General features: G+C 37.3%; 1 protein-coding gene across 2 annotated transcripts; it reads right to left on the bottom strand.

The window, feature by feature from the left end:
• Positions 1-742: 742 nt before the first annotated feature.
• Positions 743-27,217, bottom strand: RASSF9 (Ras association domain family member 9). 2 transcript variants are annotated; one of them, XM_083859510.1, is made up of 2 exons: positions 26,885-27,217; positions 743-4,441 (listed from the first exon to the last, which is right to left on the bottom strand). In XM_083859510.1, the coding sequence occupies exons 1-2, from the start codon at positions 26,929-26,931 to the stop codon at positions 3,154-3,156; spliced, it is 1,335 nt and encodes a 444-aa protein (XP_083715636.1). In that variant the 5' UTR covers positions 26,932-27,217; the 3' UTR covers positions 743-3,153. The 2 variants fall into 2 exon arrangements, with proteins under 2 accessions (XP_083715636.1, XP_083715637.1); XM_083859511.1 differs by lacking the exon at positions 26,885-27,217 and adding an exon at positions 26,361-26,475.
• Between the last annotated feature and the right edge of the window lie 763 nt (positions 27,218-27,980).

Genomic DNA, 27,980 nt, shown 5'->3' with positions numbered 1-27,980 from the left:
TAAGGAGATATGGATTCAAATTGTAAGAAGGTAGGTTTCCATTAGATATTAGGAAGAAAATCTTTACTGTGATAGTGTTGAGACCCCGGAATAGGTTGCCCAGAGAAGCTGTGTATACCCCATCCCTGGAAATGTTCAAGGCCGAGCTGGAGGCAACCTTTGTGCTACCCAGTGTAATGAAAGGCATCCTTACTCATGGCAGGGAGTTGAAGAAGATGATCCTGAAGGTCCCTTCCAACCCAAATAATTTTATGATTTTATGAAATAGTTGCCCTTCAGATGTTTTTTTTTTTTCCATTTTACTTTCAAATTTCACATTTCCACTCCCTGGGTAGAATTTGTCTCTCCTCTCATGCAGGACTTATTTGATCTTAGCAGTAAGTGTCCCATAGTCCATGTAAAATATTATTAAAAAAACCAAATTTGAAGATGGGTATGTCAACTAGCTTAATGGAATAACAGGAAATGATCCAAAGATTTTTATTGTGTATTTTAAATTATGGGAATTTTGAACTAAAATAAAATATAGATAGCTGTGACAAAGGAGGAAGTAAGGAGTATAAAGGTTCATAAAGAATACTTTTAACACCCTAAAACCAGGTCAAATAAATATACGGAAAGTTTAGAGGCAGATAAACAGCAGAGTGCACACAGTCTTTAATCATCTTGTACATTCTAAATTCTGAAAGGAAAAAAAAATTGAGATACCAAAGTACAAACGTTAAATAAATGCTTCAAAACATTGAATTTTTAATATTGTTTTATTTTTTTAAGAAATACTCTCTCTCAAACTATTTTTCCTATTTTCTTCTTAAAACACAGTAATGCTCTTAAGACCTACAAGTCGCAGGGGAGGTACAATCAACCACCAAGTATGGATAAAGATCAGTTGAGAGAACCCGCACAAGTTCCTATGAGCAAAATAAATCTGGTACAGTATGAGTGGAAATTAATTCTTCTCCCCCCCACGGGTCTTGTACTAGCCTGGACAGCTGTGTATATTGCTCTGTTTCAATTCTCTATCCTCTAAGTATTTATATATAAAAAAAAATTACTCAATAGAAATTGTAGCTATTGGTAACTAAACTCATAAGAACTCAAAGAATACATTAGTCTACTCTCAGCATTCAGAGCTCTGGGCTTAAGTACTTGTCAGAGTGATACCACAGAGGTCAAAAGATGCAGAGTTGCGTTAATAAATTATTACAAAGATAATATATTTCATACATGTGTTTCCATCAGGAGCTCATGAGTCTAAATATTACACATTATTACTGAAGCATTCAAATAACATCATATGAAAAAATACAACACAAAATATATTAAGGCAACTAGCACATTTGCTGAAACAGAAACTATTTATAATATCTAGGATTAGGGAAAAAATCCACAACAAATAAACCACGAAAAATTTCTTTTTAGAAAAGTTTTTTTTTGTTGTTGTTTTGTTTTGGTTTTTTTTCTACATTAAATGTGTGCTCATCAGCAGTCTTAGCACTTTGGCCATTTTAGAAAATACATGGATGACAGACACTTAGGAGAAGAAAAATGTAGGAAAAGAAAGTAGTATATCTGAAAGAATTTTACATTTACACCTTCCAAGTACTGTCCATTTATTTACTTTGTAGGCTGCCAATTCCAGGATTGCTTTGAATTTTGCAGAACTGAACTCTATGCAGAATTATCGTAATTATTTCTCCATTCAATTCTTTTAACTAAAAGTATTAAACAGATTGATCTGCAAAATATGAACATGGCAACCCAGAAATTATGCATGTGCTCTCTATTAGAACAGTCTCTAGTACAGAGTTAGAAATCTTGTTTGGTAACTGAGACAAATCAATTTTACAGCTTTGTTTTGGACTTACAGTAATATGTTGGAGAAGGGTTTGAGATAAACTACTACATCCTAAATAAAAAAAATATTGACTTAACACATAGTTGTAAAATTCTCATGTTTTGCATTCCTTCCTTTTTTTTTTTAAATTTTATTTTAACTGGAGCCTAATATTTTATTAACTATATAAAGTGGATCAGTTTTATCTGTGTCCCAAAGTCCTCAATGAGGAAGTAGGATTTACAGTTTCCTGCTCCAAAACAGTAAGAGATGGGATTTGAAAATCTACTTGCTATATGAAAATAGCTGCTAGCTGGCTATTGGGAAACAGTGTCTAGCCAGAGACTAAAATGTCTGGTTCCTACCTGTTGCTTCTGTTATGATTTTTTTGGTAGTCACGATTTAAAGAGTCTTAAAACACTGAATCCAAGCGGTGAGATAGGCAGGAGAAAGTCTTGCTAAAAATGTCCCCGGGGTTAGGTGTGAGCCTGGGATTTGAGCGTCTCAAACAAGCAGGACGTAAGCAGTTCTGACATGCCTGCTGGCAGGAACTCTGTGGACTTACACATCACTGGGGCAACTACAGGGTAACAGCAGATAAGTAGGGGGTTTAGGGATCTTAAAAGCAGATAAAAGCTGCTGAGAGAGAATCAAAATTAAAAACCCATGTGTGGAAGGTAATTTTTAAAATGGGACTTAGGAGTTTTTAAAAATATCATCCTGATATTATATAGAAACTAAATTAAAAATACAGCATAATTGCAAATATATTTCCTCTGTTCTACATTATCATAAAACTATTTTTAACAGATTAAATGCTCAATTATATAATTTTTTACAGCAGCTTCATAGCGAGGAAACTCCGTCTGCATAAAGCTAATGTAACAGAGCTGAAAATCAAGCTCTTGGTCTTGCTTTCTCTAGTCTCTACTTCATGTTCCTAAAAAGTTAGGGAGATGCGGGAGTGGACCCAAAGACCAAAGGATATGAAATCTCTAAATTTTTGGTCCAAGCCAGTCAGAATACTCCCATTTCACTGAATATCAACATTACAACATCTAAACAGTGTGTTGTCAAACAGTGTGTTTGACGTAGCAAAACCAACAACTTTGCACCTATTACCAGTTAACCCATTCTAGCACATAGCATTCTAACACAAATATACTATTAAGGACATAAATAGACACTCTTTACTTTGCTAAAGCAGTGCCACAGCTTTAATATCTTGAAGAGCTTAACTTTCAAGACAACAGATTTACTAATCCTTATAAATATCCTCCAAAATATTTTTTTTAAAAATATGTAACTGTTTTCAACTATGTTGACAACAGTACCATGTCCCCTGTAGTTATTTCAGAGTCCTGACTGTGTGTAGAGCTGATTCCAGTGTCAGAGTCTGTATCGTTTATGTCCAGATTAGTCACTCTATGAACAAAGTCAGGAACAGCAATGCTGTTACTGGAGATGCCACTGCCCTTGGATGGCTCCTCATTTGATTGAAGCCTAGTTTCAATGTTGTCTTTAACATGTAGCAAATTAAATTCTTCTGTAAGAAGTTCATATTCTTTTTCCTTCTTTTGAAGCAGTGAGTCCCTGTATGTAAGTTCTTTCTGGATGCAGCTCAGGTATGAGTTGATTCTCAGACCATCTTTCATACTTTTTTCCAGCTCGTATTTTACACTTTCCAAATCTGAGGTTTCCAGTTCAGCATTACCTGCTCCTTCTGTGGAAGGAGATGTGAGAATATCCTCTCCATTTTTTCCCATGCATATACCATGTACTTCTCTTTCAATTTCAGCACACAGGTTCTCTATCAATTGTTTGTGATGTTTCAGTCTCTCTTCAACCTGTACAATTCCCTCACTTTTGCTCAAATAGTCATGCATATCTTTTTGATCATCTGGCCTAGTCCCTTGCTGCTCAGACTCACTTTTATTGATCATTAAATAGGAGTCCTGCACATAATTTTCTCCATCATTCGCCACACGATCTAGATGGAACTTTGCTTCACATTTTTCAATTTCCATATCTAGTTCCTTCATTCTAAGGACTTGCTGATGAATGGTATGATCTTGAGAAATGATCAGATGAATCAATGTCTCCATATTATCTCTCTCTTGCTGAACACTGTCCTGCTTAAGCTTGGCCAGTTTCCGGAAAGTCTTCCTCACAATTTTCTTTTGCTTGTCTATTGGCAGCATCTTCATGTAGTTTGCTGGACTGAGGTCCCACTGCTTTTCTACATTTTGTACTACCTTGGCTTCAGCTGTCTTCCACAATGGAAATGAGAGGAAAGCATCTGACTTTACCAATACAAAATGCAAATTAGCCTGCTCTTCCCCCCAGGCCTTCCAAAGTCTCAGAATCTTTGTCAAGGGAGGCAGTACTCGCTCCGAGCCTCTCCATTTTTCCAGAATACAGTAATCACTAGGTTTTCCGAAAAGGACCTTTTTCTCTCCAAATGTTGTCTGATGCTCCTCAAGCAGGGCTTGAATCACTTCTGAGCAAGTTGTGCGCTTCGTCAGGCCACATACAATCTTCTCCTCCTGGCAAACCCAAACCACAATCTCTCTTTCATTTGAAGCCATGTCCTTGCTGGGAGATCTGGAAAACAAGAAGAGACCAGGTATAAATTACATATCAGTGTAAGAGACAGTATGAATAATTACTATAATTCTGATGTGACTAACACATTGAAAAACTCCTGTATTGTTGTACAAGACAATATACTTGCTTAAACTGCATGAAGAAATGTCTTAGGATTTAGTAACAGCTTTAATTGACTAGATATTTAATATTATTATTACTAGTCCAGCTGTATGAGAATCTCATACAAAATGTCTTTTATCAAATATTGGTTTTGTATACATAGTAAGAGTGTATTAACAATCAGTGATAAGTTTGGCTATCTGCGTTATACTTTCAGACTGTCCTAGGACAGCATAGCTTTTGGATCTTCATATTTGTTCTCATTACAAAGACTGCATGGACACTTCTAAGCTCTTAGGAATTGCTTCTGAAGGGAAGAATGCACTGAACATAGATGGACTGAGGAAAGATGACTGAACGCCACCAATGAATCCAACAACAGTATAAATCTATAGCTCTTCTGCCACACCTGCACCCACACAAGCATAAAAACAATTGTTTTCTCTTTTTTTTTTTTTCCACTAATATATGTCAAGAAATTTGTTGCTCTTCCTGAAGTACCAAACAGCCTGAATTCCAGTGAGTTGTCAGAGAATACCAGCTGCAAGAGAATACATACATGGGTCTACACTTTATTTTGTTATTTGAAATAATACAGAAATGCAAGAAAAGGAAAAAAAAAGTTATTCTATTTAGTTGTTTATTTACTTATTTGTTATGAATTACAATGAATGCACTATTAACCTGGTACCTCCTTATACACTGAGATATCTAACTCCAGGTGTCTGACATCCCATTATGGCTCCTGTAGCTCTGGTACAATCACTAGTGCCTAGACAGCAATTCAGTTGGCCAAAGGCAGAAGTTCACTTTACAGCTAATTCTTCAGTTTGCCCCCATCTGGTCCTGGACTGCTCTGGGCCTATGTTGGCAAAGTTGCCTGGATATTCCTGTCCTCAAGACTCCACTTGAATAGTTTTCTTCTTGCCCAGACCTGATGATTTGACCTCTTGCATAAAATGATAAAACAATAAATTCCCTGAAGAAAAATGTCTTTGGATTTTCTGGTATCTCTTGCAGTTAATTCGAATGAATGAGATTTAACCTAGTATGACAGAGAAAGCTTAAAAAGGAAAATAGTATTCAGACCATATTCGAAGAGTAAAATACAGCATTTGCTTCTATCTAGGACTACTTATTCAGAGTAGTTTTTTAGTTTTCTGAGTTACAGTAAGCATGGAGTTTTATTTGGCTTAATTATGGTTACACCCTATGATTAGTAAAGCAATCCAGCTTGTTCTTTTTTCTTAATTATTACACAACATGACAGACACTGCAATCCAATAAATTGAACTATGATTGACTCAGCTCTAGGTGCCACACTGACCAGGAGGCAAAAATCCTTAAAAGAAAGGAAACTGCAAATGAATACTAATAAAACTGACAAGTGTAAGTTTATTAGTATTATTGCAGAGGAGAGCTCTGCCCAACTACATTGCTTCAGGTCTTGGAACATTCTCTGTAAAATGTGTGTTTTGGTTGATGACTCTGAGTAATAGCATCATTTTCCCTCTCCAATAGCTCCCCCTCACAGACCAGCATTTTACAGTAATTATTTTTTGAAACTGGTGCTCCAAAAGCTAATAATGTTTTCATAGGCTACTTCTTAAAATAAAAAAGCACATTTCACAGACACAGAAAATGGCAAAGTGCCACAAAGAAAGAGTAATATTCAAGTTTAAGGGGGGGAGGGAGGAATGGAAGATGATATTAGATTAAATGGCATTACTGTGAAGTATATCACAGGCTAAAAAGTCAGTATCTGAGATTTACAATAGGCAGGATGCTATATTTTTTTTTCAGTCGACAGATTGGCAGTTAAGTGAAATTCAGGTAAATAACCATTTGCAACGTAAGTTAGCTGTGTCTAAAATAACACAGTAATTGCTTTACACTACAGACATGCAAAGAAAAGAAAGCAACAAATAATTTATTATGCATAAAATTATGCAAAATGAATCATAAAAAATATATTGTCTCAAACTATGTTAACTACTGATACCTAAATAATTGATTTACAAATATATTATCAGTCAGTGAATTTAAATTTATAAAAGTACTGGGGGGAAAAAAAGGCATAAAAATACCAGAAATATTTTTGGGGACTCTGAGGCAGTAAATTCAGGCTATATCTTTCCTGATTTCTTTTGCAATCAAGAAATACATTTCAGAAAATGAATGTCATCTCTTCTAGCATTCTTTTGAGTGTCTTATGCAATTTGTTCAAAACTCTCTTTTTTTTTCTTGCTTATGTTTGATTGGCATATTTTCTCCTAGTCAATATATCAGTATGTAACTGATTATGTGGATTGAGCAGAAGCCTGCTGTCACTTCTCCTCCTGCCTCTTTTAAAGTTTTCTTATGAAGCCAGTTTCTCTCTGTGCTATTAGCAAATCTTCAGATTTGAACTGCAGACCCCTAGACATCCCATCATTATTGTACTGATAAATACTTTTACTATGCTTTCTTATACAGAATTCCCACAGAGTTCAGCAGGAGTTGAGCAAACTTCTGATGAAAACATTCTCCATATTGTAAAACAATCTCTGCAGGATCCCTGAAAATGATATGGATGTAAAAATAGCATCTTTAAATTACTGTTTTCAACCCTTTTCTAGTTGTTTATCACCACCTGTAACATTTTCAGTTATGATGCACCTGTCTGCCCAGACTTTGCATTCAGCTATTTTGGGGAAGGATAGTTCTTTACTTTGCCTATGGTATATAACTATTAGTAGCACAAATGGATAATATATGCACATGCAGGCACACAAAGAAATCAAGTAGCTAATACATGAAAATAAGTACTTACAAATATATATGTATATACCTTACATCTTTTAATTACATTGTCATATTTTACAGAAGAGAGAAGAAATTAAAAGAATTTCTGAACATCTCTGTAATTCTTGGATTGAACATGGCAAAGTATAAATTCTTTCCTTAATTTTTCTATGTGTTTGCCCCAACATATATTATCTTAATTTTCATTCAGTCACTTCACTCAATTTTTAGTCTTTACTTCTAACCAAAAAGAATTAGCCAGACATTTATAATTTTACATTGCCATGGAATTCTAATATATTCTAAAATATCAAAAATGGTTCTTTATTATCTTCCACTAAAAATGGTAAACTGGAACCTTACTATGGACCTGTTAAGTAAAATTAATTGTATAATTATTTTTTCATAGTTAATTCAGGTAGTTCCAAACAAAAATAAACATGATTGTGTGAGTCACAGAATAACAGTTACTAAAAACTGGCTTTCAAGATGCAAGAAGATGCCAGTACTAGGTAATATGTCTTGTTAAACTGTGCATTCTTCATAAAAAGTGAAGAGCCTATACTGCATTTATGAAGTGGAATTCATCTGAAAGTTACAATTTCAGTATAAATTCACCATCAAAATTCCTCTTCATCAAGAGAAGAGAGAAGACCTGTAAGAAGAATCCCGACTGCCTACCACATCTTTGATTATTGGTATAATCACCAGAGGAAGCTATTTCTCCCTTTTATTAACTACAAGAGACCTATGTGGCCACCTTCAATTAAATAGCTCACTTTCAGGTAGTTAAAATCAGGTTAGATTAATCCAAACAAATTCATTCAGGTGAGATTAATCCAGATTCTAGATACCCCTCCATACATATCATCTTAGAGAAATGTCACAAGAATAGTTACAGCAGCAGTTGATTTCGTACAGACAACTAAATGTGGGACCTACACATCTAAACTTCACAACTTAGTTTAGTTTCAACCTTGACTGTTCAATTTAGCCAGTAATTTATAAGGAAATCCATTAATTCATTTTAATACTAAGAAAGAGGTCTTGAAGATGTTTTGTTCATTGGCAGGTTTCGGGGTGTTTTTTTTTTTTTTTTTTTTTTTTGTTTTTTTTTTTTTTTTTTTTTTTTTTCTGAGATGCAATACTAAAAGTCATAATTATCAGGAGTGAATCTGTTTTTAAACAGTCATTTTAACAGAGAGGCAACCTTCTCATATTCACAGGTTCCCTGAATTTTGCGTCCTGCAGTTTTGTAAAGGGCACTAAAGAACTAGCATTTTTAATAACCTAGCAGTTAATAGCAGTGTAACAGCCAAAGTGTTTTTCCAGTTTAAATGTTTGAGTCCTCTAAAGACCACAATAAAAATTTCTTCAAAACTAGCTAGGCAACTTACATGTTTTCAAAAATACAGTGCTGCAATAAACAGCCTTTGAAGCTTTCTGTTCTGGCTTGAATTCTGTTTCTTTGAATTGATCACTGAATGTTCTACTTATACATCTTAAGTTTATAAAGTCTTGATGATAACAATAACATGCAAGTCTATTTTTTATTTTTTTTTAAGAAAGACACTAATTACTTAGGAACAGATGGGAATTTAAACTTAAAAATGGTCAAAAGTATGTTTCCAATCTTTTTGTTTGCTTGATTTGATTGCTATTTTTATGCCTTCTGCTCCTGGTTTCTCTTCAAGATGACCTAAAACCCCATCCCAATCATGCTCAAGACCTCACACAGTCTTAATTACATCAGCACAAACTGATTGTTGTGTGTCAGGTATATAATTTGCTAATTTATTCTTCAGGCCTAGGGGAAGGTAATACATTCCAGCAACATATAGACAAAACAAAAACATTTACTTATGTCACATGAAGTCAAAAAATGAGATAGCTTAAATGCTGGAAGCACCACTTTTGATATTCACTGACTTTAAGGTATGTCTGGCCCAAAATTATACATATCAAACATAATTCTTTGCCTTCCTAAAATAATCTCCCTAAATATGTAGTATATCAGTTTTACAACCACTTATTCCAATCAAATAAAAGGATTCTTCTACTTTTTATAATTTCACCTTCATGTGTACAAGATGCCTCTTTTTCTTGACTACTTTCTGCAAACATTCTATTGGGACTAGATCACTTTGATATCACATTGTTAGCAACTTAATGCAGTGTTTCTGAAATATAATGGACACTAAAAGAGTATTTTGCCTTTGTTGAGAAAGAAAGCATAGATAAAAACCTTGTCTCCCTTACAATAAATTCTTTCTAGACTACCCCTCCAAAAAAAAATTTTACTCCTTTTTCAATATTACCATATTCCTTGACATACCCTCTGCAAAGATAAATCAAACTGATTAACTGAAAAATACTTAGGAAAGGTATTATTAACCTGAGATTATGCTTATGACCAAAAATTTTACTAGTTGCCTCTTCCCAGTCATTGAAATAATTTATATGAAATAAATGTCAGTTGGTTAAAATAGAGCGCACATCAAGCAATACACTAACCTTTTTCTTGAAAATGCACAGAATAATGAATAATTTATAAATTTACCATCAAAGACCTCATGCTAGAAAGCCATTTGTGTAAAATATCTTAGTCATCTCTTTACCAATTTTTTGGAAAATCATGTTTTATTCTATGACAGCCTAAGCCCTCTCAATAGCACATACAGTCTAATCTGCAACAAATGAGATCATAGTCGTGTTTTATAATTGACAGACTGCTGCGGTGGGATCCTCAGCTGACCAGAGTATGTAGGTATTCTGCTGCCCTGACCTCTCCAAAGTGAGATCAAAATGATTCCAAACTTCCAAGCAAACCCCTACATTATGTCAAGATACCAACCAGAACATTTCACTTTTTTCAATGGAGAAGACAGAAAGGCTCTGAGACAATCTTGCTGGTGCCTACTGCATCCTTGCAGTGAAGTCCTTGCCAAGAGATTCAGGGTCTGCCAGGGTCTAGGTGCTTTCCTAGAGTCCATTAAGAAACACAACACCTTCAGGGAGACTGAGGCAGGGCTCCTGCCGCTGTGTTGCTCAGCAGTCCCTACATCCTTCCATAAGCTGTACACTCCCTTTTCCTCAGCAAGAGGTTCTGTGCCACATCTCCCACCTGCCACACTGCACAGCAGGGAACAACCTCCCAGCCAGCCCTGCTCACTGGCTGAGCCACTTGCTCTCCTTTGGAAATGTTGTGACACATGGCACATATCATCCTGGGAAAACAAGAGACACTAAACATTTAAGAATTTAGGGTTTTCAAGAGGCTGGTCTTAGAGCATGCTGCTGGGGCACATAAATATGCCTGTGGGAAAGTAATTATTTGTGCTGTGGTCTTCTCTTTTTCCAACACTCACAGATGCTTCTTCCATGTGCAAGGGCCCAGAGAGCACTTGGCTTGTTTTCATGCAATTTCTAAAAACCTTTTTATCTCAGTGCCAAGATTATTTAATCTGTTATCTCTTAGAACTGAGCTATAACTATCATTAAAGATAAGACTGACTATTGATCAAAAATGTGATGGTTTTTAATTATATTTACTTGCTGGAAATAATATGAAGCCAGTATTACAGGGATACCTATTTGACACAAATGGCCTACATTTGTAGCACATGCTACATGTAATTTGAGAGCTTCTGATACCAGTGACTCTTACATGTCAGGGTATATATCAGCGACAGATCACAGAATATCTCAAATTGAAAGGAACTCATAGGGATCATCGACTCCAACACCCTGCTCCTCACAGAGCTACCTATTACAAAGAGCATCATCCAGAAGCTCCTTGAGCTTTGACAGGCTTGGTGCCATCACCAACTCCTTGGAGAGACTGTTCTCATACTCAACCCCACCCTCAGTGAAGGTCCAATGATTCATGGAAATGGTGTGGGAATACTGTTTCTACCAGACCTCTAACCTAATATGAAGTCAATAACTAAATATGAAGTTCAAGCATAGGAAATACATACATCATCATATACCATTTAGACAACTCTGCTTTTATTGTTTTTAATGTGTTCTTGCTTTTATTGTATTTATTGATTTATTGTTCGTTTTTCAAAATCTCACCATGTTACCATATTATGTATATATACATATATATATATGTATATATAACACAATAGATTACCATTATGAAAGAAAAGGTCAAAATATCTGTTCACTTTTTGTCATTTTTATCTGTGAAATTTGCAAAAAGGTAAAGGTATTGGGGCCATGTGTTGCAGCTCTTGTGTGGAAGAAACTAAATTTGATCCAAAGAGTTTTGAAAGTGAGTTTAAACATTAAAGGTGGAGAGAATACACAGTCCATATGAAAGCTAGGGACAGAAGCATTTCAACCTTTCAGGAATAAATTGAAAGTCCATATTAAGTTTATTCACACTATCCACATTTAAACCACCTTCGCTCTTAAATTTCTGTCCCCTTCTATAAAGTTATTCAAAAAAGCAATAAAGGCCAAATCTTAAACTTGGTATGGCTCCTGCCTAAGTACATTACACGCTTCTGAGTTTCCTAAGGGCAGCAATGAGGAAGTAGCTACTCTCTCACTACCCAATGAAGCTGGAATTACTCCAAAGCCTCAGGGATTCAAGTGAGTCTACTAACTAACTGCATTCCCATTGCCCTTCAGAAGTCCCTAAAAACAATATTTATGGAGGCACAGTTAATATCTATGTCATGTAGGACACAGAAATTCCATACATGACATGTCAGAAATTTGGTTCTGCTTCCCTTTTGCATCCTACAAGTCAAGGATAAGGTCACCTGAAAGGGTAATGGCAAGGCAGAACTAGTACTTTAACTGTGAGAATAAAGCTCTTGATACAGATAATCAGGGTACTCCCAATACTACAGGAAGACTTGGAAAGAACACCACAGAACTTCTGAAAACAAAATAATTATTATTTATAGAGAGAAATAAATTTCTCTCTACCATCTGTTTCTGTATCCATTTCATCTTGCTCTACAATAAAACTTCCTCCTTTACAGAAATGTTCATAGGCATTCACTAAAATTAAAAAAAAATTAGGCATCTTATGAGCCATGTGATATTTTTCAAATGTACACATATACACAGTAATTTGGATGCTCTAATTGAAATATTACAGATATTTGAAAAAAGAAAACAGTTTAAAGTCTATTTTTATAACTAGCTAGTTACAACACTTTTTTTCCTGGTATAAATTTAATGTTAATTTTTCTTGTTTTTTTAAAGGCATAAATTTTTAATTCAATGAGATACCCATACTGTCAGGAAGGCTCTATTTTAATTAGCAACAGCTGTTGCAAATTAATGTCCTATATGAATTAAAATTTATGCACTTAAAACTATAAGTAGGTCCTTCATCTCTTCTGCAGAGAAATGCCGTCACCTTAGCTACTGTACAAAATAGTATATATTATAATTCAACAATGATCTGCGGTTGAAATTTCTGTTCACCTAAACACTTTAATCTATGTTGGTGCTCTATGACAAATTTCAGTGGAATAACTTTGAATTGCAATAGGATAGTATTATTTTTTTATGGAATAAAAACATGAAAGGCATGACAGAAAATATTTTTAAAGAAAATAAAATAATTCTGATAATTATTTAACTGCAAATAACTCATTTATAGCAGATGTTGGTTACTTGAAATGTCAGACTTTGGTAAAAATCCCATGGGAAATCATGTGCTTCATTCTAATAACTGTACTGCTTGTCAACAGGTGTCTGAACAGGAACCTTTTGTTAAGAAAAAAAAAAAAAAAAAAAAGGGAAAAAAGCCCTGACAGTGCTTAAAACAGATAAAAAAGAAATTAAAGCAGCCAACAAGAAGGACCAACAAGGGCTGACAGTAATTTTATCATCTGTTAAGTGGACAGATAGCAGAGCTAGTACTACATAGAAAATAAGCCAAGAAATTGCACTAACTCAGGATATTGCACTAACAGAAAGACATAAATAAAAGATACTGTAAGAGGAATTATACACCTCGTTCACTAGATAAGAGTGATAGTTATGATGGATTAACCTGAACACTCCCCTGCTGCTCTATTTAATAATGACAGGACTCTGTGTCTTTGCTACAACGGCCAGTATTATTTTGTAAAACCTCATCTACAAGGGCCGAGTGCAGATGTTCAGCAAAGCTGACCAAAAATTTACTAGGTCCTCCCCTACACTTATCAGCTCTGCCTGATATCATGTTTACACTTCCAATCACTTAACCTACAGGCAAGTGCAAAGGCTACAGTGGAGACTGCATTTGCCCCTGCCCTTTCCTCCTGTCCTACCTCTGAAATTTTCCTCTGCCCCTAAGGGTACACATTCTCTATAAATTACATCTGCTTTAAATCTGCCTTCCTGTCAGACTAATCATCATTTCTCCATTGTGTAGTCAAAGTCATAAGGTTGGTAAGTGGATATTAGTCAAAAAAATGTTTGGAATTCCAGCAAGCGTGGCGTGTACACAAAATGTCATGACAGGTAACACGTTTATCATACCAGGCCTGTATTTGCAGTAGCCTGAGAGAGGGGAGGTGAGGGTTTGAGAAAAGAAGAGAACTAGCTGTCCACCAAAATATTTTCCAAGATGACTAAGACTAACATCAACAATTTACTATACTGGGAAAACATGCTTTGATGTGTATATTGCAACTGCTACTGAGGAAGCAGCTGTTGTACAGAAATGGAAGATCCAGGAAAAACTCCAGAGCCAAAACAAACACTGACATGTTCAGTGATAGCGATTCTTTAGATCATGACGGGGGGGATGGGAAGATGGGCATTTTCAAATTCCTCAGTGTTAATAAGCAACATGAGAAGTTTAGAAATATCAATACAGTAAATGTTACATCTTTGTCTTGAGCAGTGGGTAGTTCCCACTAGTGAATAATTGAAAATGCCACTGGTACTTTTCATCTACCATGAGAATTTTGCTATATTGCAAAAATACAATTCTTTAAATTGCTCATGTGTCTAATTTAAGTGTCTATGCATACTTAAGCACTGGTTACACTCTGCAAGCTTTATGGACCTCCTATTCATAATGTACAGAATGTGTTTAAAACTCCATCACTTTCAGTAGTATAGAGGAAGCAGAATAATTTATAGTTCATTTGGAACACAGGCTCCTAAACGATGGAGTTGCTGTTACAGTTAATAGAAATTTGTGTTATCTAACTTCTCCCATTAGAATTTTTATAACTGCCTTTTAGAAGCACCCTGGTTGTTTATGAGCATTTGAGATCAAAGAAGTGAGGGGAATTCCAAGCATTGAGAGTATGAAGGGGTTTTTTGTTTGGTATGATTTTGTTTTGTTTTGTTTTTTCCCCTTTTTTTGTGGTTCCATGAAATTCAGTTCAGCTTTTGTTGAAAGGTAAAAGTGTACTGTTTCCCTCCCTTGCCTTTGCTGACATTTTGCCCAGTGAAGAAACAAACAGAAAGTATTCTGAGGTTGCATCCGAGCTGCCAAGACATGAACAAAGCACACTGTATGTAGACAGATGATAATAGGGCAAGTTAAATAGTGGAATGAGATGCAGACAAGGAAATAATAAGACTTCATGCTACTTTTCCAATACTCCCTGATCTGAAGGAGGCTGGGATGGTTACCTTCTTACAAACCCTTATATGTTTTGCACCTCTTCTCTGCTCCTGGTGACGCCTTGTGAGACAGGTGCTCTTCTCATTCATAATTAATGGAATGTCTGGATGGACTTGGTTCCTTTTTGCCAATCCTAGGGTTAAACTCAGGCTCAAGAAACAAAATAAGAAAACTCATTTGGGTTCTATGGTGTCAGGCAACAATAGCAACAATGTAAAGGAAACAACAGAGGATGGCCAGGAGCCTGGAAAGGGGGCATAGGACTGCTCTTTGTGCAACATCAAGCCTTTAGAGCTGTTCAAAAACTTCACCAATCATTAACCATTCCTAACTCCTTAAAATCTAATGGTTTGTCAACACAGCTTTTTTGTATATCATAAAATCCAGTTTGAGTCTCTCTACAGTTTGCTAGGAATGAGAAAGGCAGGAAGGGCTTTAATATTTTCCTATATGTATTGCAATAAATTTTAGAGTGGACCACCCCACTCTGAAACAATATTGTATGATCTTTCCTATTTCATTTGCTTTCATTAAATAATTTTGAAAAATATCACCTCAAAGGATATTCTTTCAAGACTTAATTTACAATCAATTATTTCTTTTCTTTGTTTTTTTTCCTCTTAAATTTCTCCCTCAAAGTTTCTGAAAGACAATTCAGTGACAAATGTGTTCCATTACTTACAGTATTTGGAGCACTGAAAGGAAAAAGGATAATGAAGTGGACTCTTGTATAAATGTTCACTCTAAAGAGCTAAATTGAGTACTAGATACATAATTATTCTAACAAGAAGAGTGGACATAATTTTTTAAAAAAGAAACCTGAAGCATTTTTACTGTCCATTGTCAGACTGAGAGATTAGTGCAGCTTATGCTTTCAAGTAATTTTCTAAAATTGCCTATCAATGAATGCTTCAATATGTAGTTAGTCAGCCACAGGCTGATAGGGTCTCTGAAATATAACCACATCTGCTCTGAAAAAGCTACTGAACAAATGAAATGTTAACCTCACCAACTGTGCTCTTCCCAAGCAATGGATATGCTTAAAGAGGGCATAGGAGATTGCAAAACTAGCTCTAGCCAGCTGAGCAATACAGATAGGAAAGGGAAAAATGGATGAATTGCTGTCTGGAAGCAAGTTTAAAGCTGCATCATAAAGATTACCAAGAGTAATGAGAAATTTATGAGATTAATGCAAAGAAGAAAGGCATAGACAAGAGACAGATACAGAGAATGGTGACCAGTAGCCTCCCTCTCCAAAACTTTTAGCTGGAAGAAGATAGAGGATGCTGACTGCAGAGGAAAGACATTCCATGTGATTCAGATAAAGTCATGTGAATCCTAAAATATTTGAACAATTATGATTAAAGCCCAGAACATGTTCTATGACAGACTTATGTCTGTCATAGGGTTCAGGTAACGTGCTTCCAGCTGGGTCCATATGAAGAGGCTTATAACCATGTCACTTGTACATTAAAACTCTCACACTGGAGATGAGCTTCTTCTCTGATCTCCAATGAGACATGATGAATTAAGCCATAAAGATACAAGCCTTGTTAAACCATCTAAGATAGCTAACCAAATGTGATTAAACAGTTTAGGAAGAAACCTCAAAAATTTAACGCAGCTTAAAAGGTGGTAACTCCTGACAAAAGAATTGTGATAAACAGGGAGAGCAGGTAGAGGCCAAAAAATCTGCAGTGGGCACAGCTGAAGCCAAGCATGGTTATGTGACTGTGACCCAACACCAAGGCAGGCCCGAGAAATAATGGTGCTAGTTTGGTGAGACGCATCTGTGGCAGGATAGTGATTATGCCAAGCAGCCTGTGACACCAGAAAGACATTTCAAACTACTTGTTGTCATTAGTTCACAGAAAGTCAGACTGAGTCAACATTCAAATTAATCCTATGTTTCTTTATTTCACATATCCAAATGTCTTTGCAGGTGGGGATCCTTTCAACATATGAGCAATTCAGATGGCTTCATAGCTCAGGGAGGATAAAAAGGGCATTTAACAAGGTACTTCATAAGATGAGTGGTTACCACAGTGACAGCTGGGTGAAGGCAAGCTTCCCTCTGCCATGTGAACAGCTCTGTCATGTTGGGAGAAATACACATATTTAGCTTTCTTCTGTGACATGTGCACATTCTGTTTGTCATTTCTGACAGGCTGGTGTGTACTCAGGTTTGTAATATGTAGATGCTTAAATATGCAATCTACAGAAGTGGCTATTTCTGCATGTACTGTTTATATTTACAATGATTTGGGGGTTGTAATATATTTTATTGTACGTATGTGACAATATATCTTATGAGCTATACATATGTATCCTGTGATCACATCCAACACAAGCTGACATAAATGCATTTTTATACTGAATATATGCCTACCAGGCACAAATGCTTTAGCACAAAGAAATATGTTTAAATGCAGCCAAGTACTGAAAGATTTCAGACATTGTTGTTCAAGATTTCCATGCTACTTAGTTCAACAAAAATTAATTTGATTCAATTTATCCACAGAAAAATTCATTCTCTGCTACACTGGTCACTTGCCTCACTTAGATGCATATAAGAGACAGTACTCAGTTTTGTCAGAGACACAGAAGGTACTGAGGCATTGTAGACACTGAATGCTATAACTTTCAAGTATCTTCCTTGCTGCTGAAATTCATAATGCTCACTTGGATATCTCAACTTCCACAGAAAGTACTACAAAAAAGTTCAACTCCTAAGGGGTTTGCTGACACCAGCAAGTTCAGCAGGAACTGACCTAAAGCAGTCAGAAACATGAACATTGCATTAAAAAAAAAATAAAAAAAATTAATTAGAATAGCAGCCCAAAACCTGATTCCCTTCTCTCACTTAAGCTTTCAACACTAATCCTTGTCCTTGTCTGCCTTATTGTAACTTAAACCACCACTAAATGAAGCAGCTTTAACATGAAATACTGAGAGAATTTCAGTTTAGAATAACTTCCCAAGACTTCCCTGAAAAATGCATAATGAAGGAAGCACAAATTGCATGGTGTTCAGGGCCAGTGTAAGACATGATAGGAGTGCAGGCAGCTGGGGAGTGCTACCAGTCAGAATTTAAACAATTGAAGTTCTTAAAGTTGTCTTAGGTGACTAGAATTACATTTAGGCACCTTCATAAAACTAGCCCTTATTACTCACGTTTGTTCAATATGTGTGCATTTTTTATTTGTATCTTTTCTCCTAGGTATGGTACAACCCTTTTAGAGGGCACTTCAAAATTTAAGCTTTTGAGTTATGTCCTTTACTATCAGATATTCAGTTGCTTTTCAGGCTGACATTACTAAATTTATCTCCACACACTCTTGCAGGGGAAAGAACACATTTTTACAAATCAAAGCTATCCAGTCATTTAAATTCCCACTCTGTCTAACTGAATTGATATCCATAGGCATGTGCAAAGTAAGACATCCATAAACTTCCTTTGCTCAGCCCTTATGTAAAAGAGCTTACAGGACACTGAATTAGCAAATGAGGAACACACTCTGAATAACCAGTTCTGTAAACTGTGGTTTATGTGTCTTGCTCAAAACTAGGTAGGAATTTTGTGGCAGGGTCAGGGAAGACATCCATGCTATTAGGATGGTTCTCCCTTAATCATACATTATCTACCTGTAATTCACCTCTCCGTTCATGTTTCCCTTTTCGGTTTCTAAAATGAATGGTGCAAAAGGTGGTTAATAACCTGCTCTACAAATCTGAGCATGCTCCATGAGAAGTGATTGGGTGGAGCTCATATCATCTACCTTAAGCTATTTTAAAATGTAGATGTGCAGTCAAAGATAATTTTCTGACCTTCCTCTGTAATCAGTGGCATAAAATAGGCACCTCCAAAAGGGTGACTAATCCCATACTGACAGCCTGTCTAAGACTGAATGAATTGCCCTCCAGAAGTGTTTAGATGTATCCATTAACTACAAAGAGTACCTAGATGAATAGATAACTACATTTTCTGTGGCTCAAGTAGAGTAAGATGGAGCTTGACATTTGTGTTTTACTGTGTACTTGAATCTCAGGAGCAATATGAGTGTCAGCAAAGTACTGCGACCATCCACAACTGCAGTTCCAAAAATAACTTAGATCTTTGTCTGACACCTGTGGGGACTTCCACAGGTAAACAAGCATTTTAAGTTCTCCACCTAATTCTTAAAGTGCCAGGAGTCTGGGAAAGTGCAGTAAAGTCAATACCAATCCTAAATTGTTGTTAGAAAACTGAATTTGTGCAGGGCTTTTCAGTAAAGCAGCATATTTGAACAACAAAGTGGCCCTGAGAGATAGAGGCAATAATCAAGTTAAAAAAGTATACCCAGTGCCTTAGCAATCAGTCCAGAGGAAGTCTGTCAACAGCTAACATTCAAATGAAACAACAGTTCTGAACATCACCTTACCAACCAAAACACCAGCAGTTGAACATGATCAACACAAGATCCCACGTTTATAAATATCACTAAACCATTCTTTGATCAGTGAGCAAAATCTGATAGCTTCCTATGGGAAATGAGGTATACTTTAGGTCATCAAAACAGTGTCCCAACTGCTGCTCTGAAAAATGTATCTTAAAAGTGCTTTCACAGTGGAAAACATCCTCTGTAGAAATAATTCCTTTGAATTGAAGGAGGTTGGGGAAAGCAAAGCAAGATGTCTACATGGATGATGGAATCTATTAACACAAAGCAAATTGCATGTTCAAGACCCAAGGGCAGACTCTCTCAAAAATTAGTAGTCTTCATTCAACTGCATTATTCCAGTGAGGTCATACACCCTTACAAGCTAAAGTAAGGTAAACATATTTACACCTGACCAAAACAAAGCCTAATAGATTACTAAATTTTCATGAACCTGATTTTGTCCTTGAACATGAGAATATTATGCTTTTGAGTATTTTCTTCAAACTTCAATATTTTTGTGTTATTAAAAGAAGGAAAATATAAAATCTTCTGCTTTTCAATAGAGATAGCTATATTTACCATTATGATGGGAAATTCGTAACTCAGAACTCTTTACATCAATGAAAGAGAGCAAACAGGGATGAAAATAAAGATAGTAACTTAATCAGACTCATGATTTAGACATTCGATATAAAAAAATTTATAAATTATATTCACAGTAAACACCATCTCTATAAACATGTTTTTCTCCTATGATTATTCTGCAACTTACTAATTAATGTGGAAAACAATCATAAAAAAACCAACCACAACTCAGAGGTTAACATCACCTCCAAGATGACAACATAGCCTGGCTTTTTCTAATGCTGATGCTCAAAAATGCGTGTCTAGGAACCATCTAAACTACAATTTAAAGGTCTCAGACCAACAGAGGCAAAAATGTTCTCAGGCAGACAGGAGTGAGAATGAAAAAAGAAAGTTGGTTAAAGAGAAACACATCTTTAAATAAATGGTATAAATAAAGTGTGTGAGAGGTGTGCTAAACTCACACTAGAATTTTTTCTTTCAATTTTGGTGCCTTTTGCTCATTTCCACATGGCAGCAGGACTTACGTTTCACAGCATTAAAAATACAATTATGTGACAACTTTATTATCATTACCATCAAGAACTTTATTTTCTGGTTTTTTAGTTTCTACAGGTAATTTTCTTTTGTTCACTTCACAAAACCACCTCAAAATACATTAAGATGCTCATGACATATTTTTATCTATTTCTCTTTCTGGGACTTTAAAACACGCCTTACAAGACATTTTTAACATGATGGAAAATCTCAGACCATTGAAAAATTCCTCAGAAATATCACATAAAATCAAATCTAAACAATCCACAGTGCAATCTCACTTTCCTGCATGGCATCTAGGTTTAGTGGACTGTATAAGGACCAGAAAAAAAGAACTCACAGATTTAATACATACCTCTCCCACTAACTGGCTTTCACACTTTGCATTTCTACACATTTTACACTGTCTAGTCATGTCCTTATTTTCCTGAGGCATGTAAATATTAACACCCAAATTACTGTTAAGGAAAACTAAGTAAGCTTATCAGTTGTGTGAGGTCACAGACAAATCAGTATCCCTATCACTATTGCAACATCTCTGCACCCAAAGTGTATTTTTGACTAGGTCAAACCAGGAAAAGGCAATGTGGTTAATCCTGGAGCCTAATAGAGTCAAGTTCCAGAAACGTGTTCAAAAAAGTAGTCTTTTGAACTAGGCTTCCTGAACCTCTCTTATCTATTTTGTCCTGTGTGATACCTGAGGAATTGCTAGCACCAAAACACTCTGCAGAGGAAGACAGAAAGTCATCATCTCTAGAGCATCACAACATGGAAGAGAAACAATAGAAGTGCCAATAATGGCCCAGTTACGTGTGCACACCACTGGGTACCAGCATGTCCAACATTCAGTTCTAGGCTTCACTTAATGCCTGGTCTTAACATTTTTACATTGCATCATCCTTTCTGTCACTATTAATAAGGATTTACCAACATACTAAATATAGAAGCTGGATGAACTAATTAAGGCTTATACAGCATATGAGATGTTAATGTTTTCAAATAATAGTGTTGCAGACCAGAGTTTTAAATTGTTATTATTAATAGTATAAAATAAACAAAAAAACTTTTTTCTGAGCATAGGTAAATGAGGAGGTACTACTCTGTGATTATCACTGACTTTTATTAAAGTTAATAGAATTTCAAAAAATGCCCAATTCTGAAAACTTACTTCTGTCTACTGAATTAATTGCATATTTAGCAATGTGTCTTTCTTCATACACAATACTTGCTTTTCAACAGTAAAATTGGACCATTGGCCAGCAAGATTTTTCCTCTTTTTAATCTTCTGCTAAAAAATGGGAGTTCTGTCTGAAATATATCTCTCAGCCTGACTCTACACTATACTAGTGTTGCAGATTAACTTCAATTTAACCCAAGTCATGCTCTCAGATGGTGTAGTACTACACTTCTATTACTCATTTTATTTACTCCTTCAGGATGAAACTGCTGCCTGCCCTCCTGGAATAGTAGATAATTAACTCTTTAGAAATAAGGTTAGTGTTTTGCTAGACGAAAAGTTCTTCCTGAAAGTGAAGTGAACAAATATGTACAAAGATTATTAGAAAATGTATGCAACCATTTTGGCCCTTGAGATAAAGCTTTCAAGGCAGACCAGAAAATAACTTATAATGTATGACGTCTGTCTCCAAAAGGAACAACTTTGATAGTTCACTAATACATCTCACACTCAGGGGAAAAAAAAAAAAAAAAAAAAAAAAAAAAGTTAAAAGAATGCCTTCTACCATTACTAAACAAGCACCATCTTTTCAATCTAAAAATTTAACACAGCACCACCGATTCTAAAACTTTTATCTACCCCCTCCAACATACATACCAAATACCTCGTAGTCTTGTATCAAAAAACACCTTTATAGCTTCATATAGACTTTTATCCGGGTGTGCTCATCCAAGAGAAGTATTAGACATCTCACATGATCCCATGAGACTTACAGTGTGGGCCATACACAGTTCATTCAGACAAGCAGCTGATCTCCAAGAGCTTTACCAGTCCAAAACTCAAGGCTGAGCATTTTCAGTTTTACTTCATCAAGGTTTAAAATGTACAGCGATGTACTCAACCGTAGGTAGAGCAGAAGAGATGTTCAGAGCAATACACAAATCACTGGGCTAACTAGATGCAATGAGAAACTACTGGAGGGAGGGAGAAAGGGAGGGATCATGGAAATGCTAGGTCAGTATCAGATAGATGAAGCCTCTAATCTATTTCCCTACCCTGCACTGTAATATATAAACTGAGAGAATAATTGAATGTGTCTCTCACTGGGGAGGGGCCTCTGCTGTCAGAACAGGAAGAACTCCCTCTTATATCCGTAACATTGAATGGAGATACACTGTCTTTCTTTCTGCCTCTGAACCAGAGATGAGCTGATTAACCCAAGGTAGAATTAAAGAGTAGGCAAAGTAAGTTTTTCCCTCCTACAGAGAAACACTAACTCCTGTGGCAGTGAGTAAAAGTGGAAAACAGTGGAAAATAGTAAACAGCAAAAGACAGAAAAAAATACAGGCAGGAAAAGCAAAACCAGTAAACACCTTTAAATATTGACAGATTTGTAACACAATTGTTTAATCATGAAACACTACTCTGGGTTCAGAACTGTTGCATGCCAACAGAGCATACAAACTTTCGTAGTAAACACATGACCAGTATGAAGTACACCAGCAAAATGTATTTCTCAAGGTGTTGAGCATAATAGAACAGCCCTACAGCATCAAGATGGATTATCTGTACCCTCTCTCTTTCAGTATCCCCGCTACAACATGAATGAAACAGGAGAGATTCAACAATTCTGTCTAAGGCTTATGTGCAAAACACAAGGAAGTGGTCTCAAGGAAAGAAATAGCAACAAGGCCAGTTTTCTCACTATGACATAGATCCAGATATCCTTGAAGTACTTAAATAAACCTAAACACCCCATCTGAAAGTAATCAAATGTAGCATCCAAGAGCAGAGAAGTCTTAATCCTACCAAAAATCAGTGCTGCATAAATTCCTGTTCTGCTTAGCAACCAGGAAATCAAATACAATGTGAAACCCTGGTACTTAAACACTGCAAGTCTATATGTTCTGTATTTCTCATATTTGGATAGGAAGCTGTTTTATCTCTGTGCAGATCAATGTGTAAGATCAATTTGAGACCTTATGAGCAAATAACTCAGTGCCTTTTCTTTTCCTCCACCTTCAGCTAAGTATTTCCTGCCCTCACTACACTTCCGAAATGTGATGTGAGCTGAGCATTCCTCTCACTCTCAAAGTAAGTCTCTCTAAGAGATTTGCATTAAAAAAAAAAAATCCCCTTGAGTTTATTCATGTTGCAGAGCCTTAGTTCTTCAGGAAACTTTCATTTTTCCTTTGTTGCCTCAGAGGGTACAACCTGTCCCTGCTGTGCACTTTGGGTTTGTAAGTGGGTGGGGTGTCTGGAGGTATTGTTCTCCTGGGGACATAGTGGCAAGCACACACACATTCTGGGGACTGTGATTACTTCTGGTTGTCACAGAAGGACAAACATAGTGTAAAAACTACTTTTAGCTCTTGCAAAAGACATCAGAATATCACTAGTCTTTCTTGCTAAGAAACATACGTTGGAGTCACAATAGTAGACGCCACTCCCCTGAAATCAAACCAGGCCCTAAGTGATCTATTGGTGCATGGGCCTTGTGCTGTCACTGTATGAGGGACATGTCAGCAGCCTAAGAGAGTAATACTGACTGAAGATCTTCCAAATACTGACAGTAGTTCAGCACAGGTTTTGTCTTCTTGAGGTTTAATCTCAGTTTCTCTCTCTAAAGCCACGTGGCATAATGGACAACATCCCTGGCCCCTTGCTCAGACACAGACTCAGTTAGAGTAAACTCTTTGTTTAAACTCTGAGGTCTTAGGGGCAGAGACTGACAATTTACAATCTGGATGTAAAAAGCCTACTATTAAACAGGGCCCTGATCTGGAACCTCTGGGCAATGCTGCAAGACAAGAACTAATTACAGTGGTGTCATCTTGTTATCTGAGCAAATGACTGTAACGCCTTCATTTTCCTTCTGGCTCTTCTTCCACCTACCCTTGTTGCCTCAACTTAGCTTTATGTCCTCATATAAACATAGATTTTATTCCTCATTTGCTTATCTAAAAACTTTCAGGAGTTATATTTGCATGTAGAAAATGGTCATTAAGAACTCCCAGAGAAAAAGGGAAAAAACTGAGTTTCCCAGAAGTGCGAATGAGCACTAAGCCTGTTTTAAAAAGCAGCAGCAGGTTAAAGATATACATTTGTGTATGACCCTTTTTGGTCCCTCTTTACAGGTCCTTCTTTACAGGCTCACACAAAGTAGTGAGCCACAAGTTCTGACTCTCCACTACCAGCCTAAGCACAGTAAGGATTTTAAGCTCCCTTCTCAAGATTTCAAATGAGCTCACCAAGATAGAATTAAAATGAGAAATAATTATTACGTAGCTCTTCAATCATACTGCAAAACCATTTTACTAACTGCGTAAGGAAAGTTTAATTCTCAAACTTCAGTATCAAAGCTAACATTAAATATGCAGAAATTTAAATATCTGAATAGATAAAAACACATCATAAGAAGTATATAGTTTGCTTTGTTCTTGAACCCCTACCCCTACATTTCTGTGGTCACACAGCCCCTTGTTATTGCCACAAAGCCTCTCAGCCATTAGAGGCATTAATTTATTTTTAGGGATGTGAGGATAAAATGAATAGAAAGTCCTAGATGTTCACAGTAATGGTTCCTTTGGTATTTTAATTTTTATTGCCTATTTAAAGCTTTGGATTATGACTTTCTTTTCCTGAGGAATAAAATGTCACATCAGGAAACACAGTGAGATTGATGCAATTAGTGTGAAGATATTGTAAATACCCAAAAGAGAAACAGTTTCACCGCTGAACACAGTGGAACTGTGCTTTGTGATTTAATCCTTATTCAGGTAAATGATAGCAGGAACAAAACTTCTACTTAAAGAGTAATAAATTTCCAGCTCTACGTGAAATCAATTTCATAGAAAAGTTCATATCCACCTTTCTAAATCTTCTAAACAAAAAATGGCCACATGAGAATTGTATCAAAGTTTTACTGTTTTCAGACACGTTAGCAAAATACACTGTTTAATCGGTAAACTAAAATATTAATAATTCTAAAATAGTGTCCGATTTTTAAACATTGACTGTTACAATCTTGCGAACTTATATTCCATATAATATGCTAACTTAATATTTTTACACAATCCCAACAAATACAAGCTCGCCCCAAATAATTTTCAGTATATCAAATGTGAAAACCAAAAGCTAAACACGGAAAAGAAATGGGAAATTTTTACAAGACTATTTAGACTTCAATTCTATCCCCCATAGAAAAGATCATCCTTTGCATTCTTTTAAAAACAAATTAAATTTCAGTGAAGAGCACTAGGCGAAATAGGGATGAGATTATAAGCGATTTTAGTTTCTCACTGAGGCAAAATTTCAGTGACCTGTTTCTGTTCAGCTTTAGTTAGATGGGCTCAGCCGCTGTACATTCCGTAGGGTCCAAGCAAATTTACTCTTAAAAACCTGGTACCACCCTAGCACCCAACACGATTACATAACCCTCTTTCTCCTTCTGTAGCCCGTGTGTGGGGCGTGTGGGAGCATGTACAGCGTAAGGGGCAAAGTCCCTGCAAAGAAACTTCGCAGCAGCAGAACTCAGGACCACAGCAATCCCTCTGAACAACTTTCTAAGCAAAAAAAAAAAAAAAAAAAAAAAAAAAAAAAAAAAAAAAAATTTACACTACAAGGCCATTCCGGAGTAAAGGGTAAAAAACCCCACACGTATTCCCCCACCTCCGCCTCCCCACGCCGGGAGCTCGATGCTCCTACCTCCCGGGCTGAAGCCGGCGGACAGATACGGGACGGGTCAGCTCCGAAGGGCTGCAGGCAGCCGGTCAGCCTCCCCGAGCAGCGGGGCTGGGGCCCGGCCGTGCCCCGAGAAGCCCGGGGAGCTGTGTCCCGGGCCGGGGGAAGAGCTCGGTTCCCCGGGCCGCCGGCGGGACGGGACCGCCGGGGCTGCGGCCGGTTCTGCCCTTCCCAGCGCGGGCACTGCCCGCCTCTGGCCGGGGGAGCTCCCCGGTCCGGAAGAGCTGCCTCCCGCTCACGGAAAATACTGCCCAGCAGCCCAAAGAGCCAGAGCGAAGAGGGGCACGGCAGGGCCGGGGGCAGGGGGCGAGGGTAAAGCCCTTTCCCCGGGCAGAGCCCGGCCCGCTCCCGCTGCAGGTGAGCCCCGAGCGGAGCTGCCGGAACGCGCGGTCCGCACGGCACATCCTGCCCCCAACCCAACAAAAAGTATAAAAAGTAATTCATCCCATAGCGCCCTACCTTTTCCTCCACATACCCACGCACTTTACCTGTTTTTATGCCGGGTTTTTAATAAATTCCTTCCAAAAGGAGCCATGATCCCAGCGGCATAACATCAGCGATCCCCAAACAATTCGAGGGTGTTCCCTTCTCCCCTATTTTTTTGCCTGAGCGCCTTCCAGCTTGTTAATAGTCACCGAGCGTAGCGATGAGCTGGAAGTTGTGCAATTTACTGCTAACTTTGAACTCCAGCTTGTTGCTGCTGCTGCACCTTTGGAGTCCTGCCCAGCTGCGAACTTGAAGGAGGTGTTTAGAGCAGGAAAAAGAAAGGGGAGGGGGAGAATACGCACTTGCTCCTGTGATGTGAAGTTATGCACAGAACTTGCTAAACTTTCAGACTCGTTACCCTCAGGGCAGCAGGCAGCAAATGGGAGCGAGGGGGTTTTGCTCCCGTGTGGAGCTCTGTGAAGGCACACACACACACACACACACACACACACACACACACACACACACACACACACAAAACCACCGAAAACTTTCCCCGGGAGGCTCCAGCCACTTCAGGTCAAGTCGCTCAGTTTAAACGCACGCGTTAATGAAGGGCAAGCTACAGTTGCCACACCAGTTCTCCATGCATAATAACCTGTCTTTTCAGTACCTCAGTACTTCTTTACAAGGTGTTGAAGGAGTAAGGGGAAGATGAAGGGAAAAAGACGGCTGTGGCCCCTCTGTTCTCCCTGGGCTTTTAAGCAAACGAGCTATTTGCATGGAAGCCTTTACAGACTAAATGCATCTTCGAAAATGTGGCCTAGCAGAGAACAAGTGAGGCAGCAACACGAAAAACTGGATTCGTACTAAGCTGTTCCACGACCTTTTTTGTTATTATTTTAAACTGGCTTTGCCAGAAGGGAAGTGAACACACACCATGGTTCCTGTTCACTGCAACCCTTTGGGAATGAGAGATTTGGAGTACAGCTTCAGAAGGAAAAAAACCCTTTTTTTCTCCCCTCCTCCAGTTTGGAACAGAGCAAGGGAAAGAGGATCCATTGTGGCCAAAAGGCTGGTGCCAGCCCGCGGGAGAAGGGCTCGGGGCGGGTGAGAAGTCCTGTGCACAGCCCTAGCACACCACAGCCCTCTCCTTTC

This window comes from Zosterops lateralis (assembly GCF_965231275.1).
Source record: "Zosterops lateralis genome assembly, chromosome: 4".
Classification (NCBI taxonomy): Eukaryota; Metazoa; Chordata; class Aves; order Passeriformes; family Zosteropidae; genus Zosterops; species Zosterops lateralis.
The sequence above is the reverse complement of the archived record's forward strand: the minus strand, read 5'-3'. Positions and strand labels throughout refer to the sequence as shown.

Bases quoted from the DNA above. Each gene is read 5' to 3' on its own strand.
- RASSF9 (XM_083859510.1), bottom strand. From the start codon at position 26,931: ATGGCTCCTTTTGGAAGGAATTTATTAAAAACCCGGCATAAAAACAG. The intron at 4,442-26,884 runs GTAAAGTGCGTG...CTTGTTTTCCAG, and splicing joins AAAACCCGGCATAAAAACAG to ATCTCCCAGCAAGGACATGG.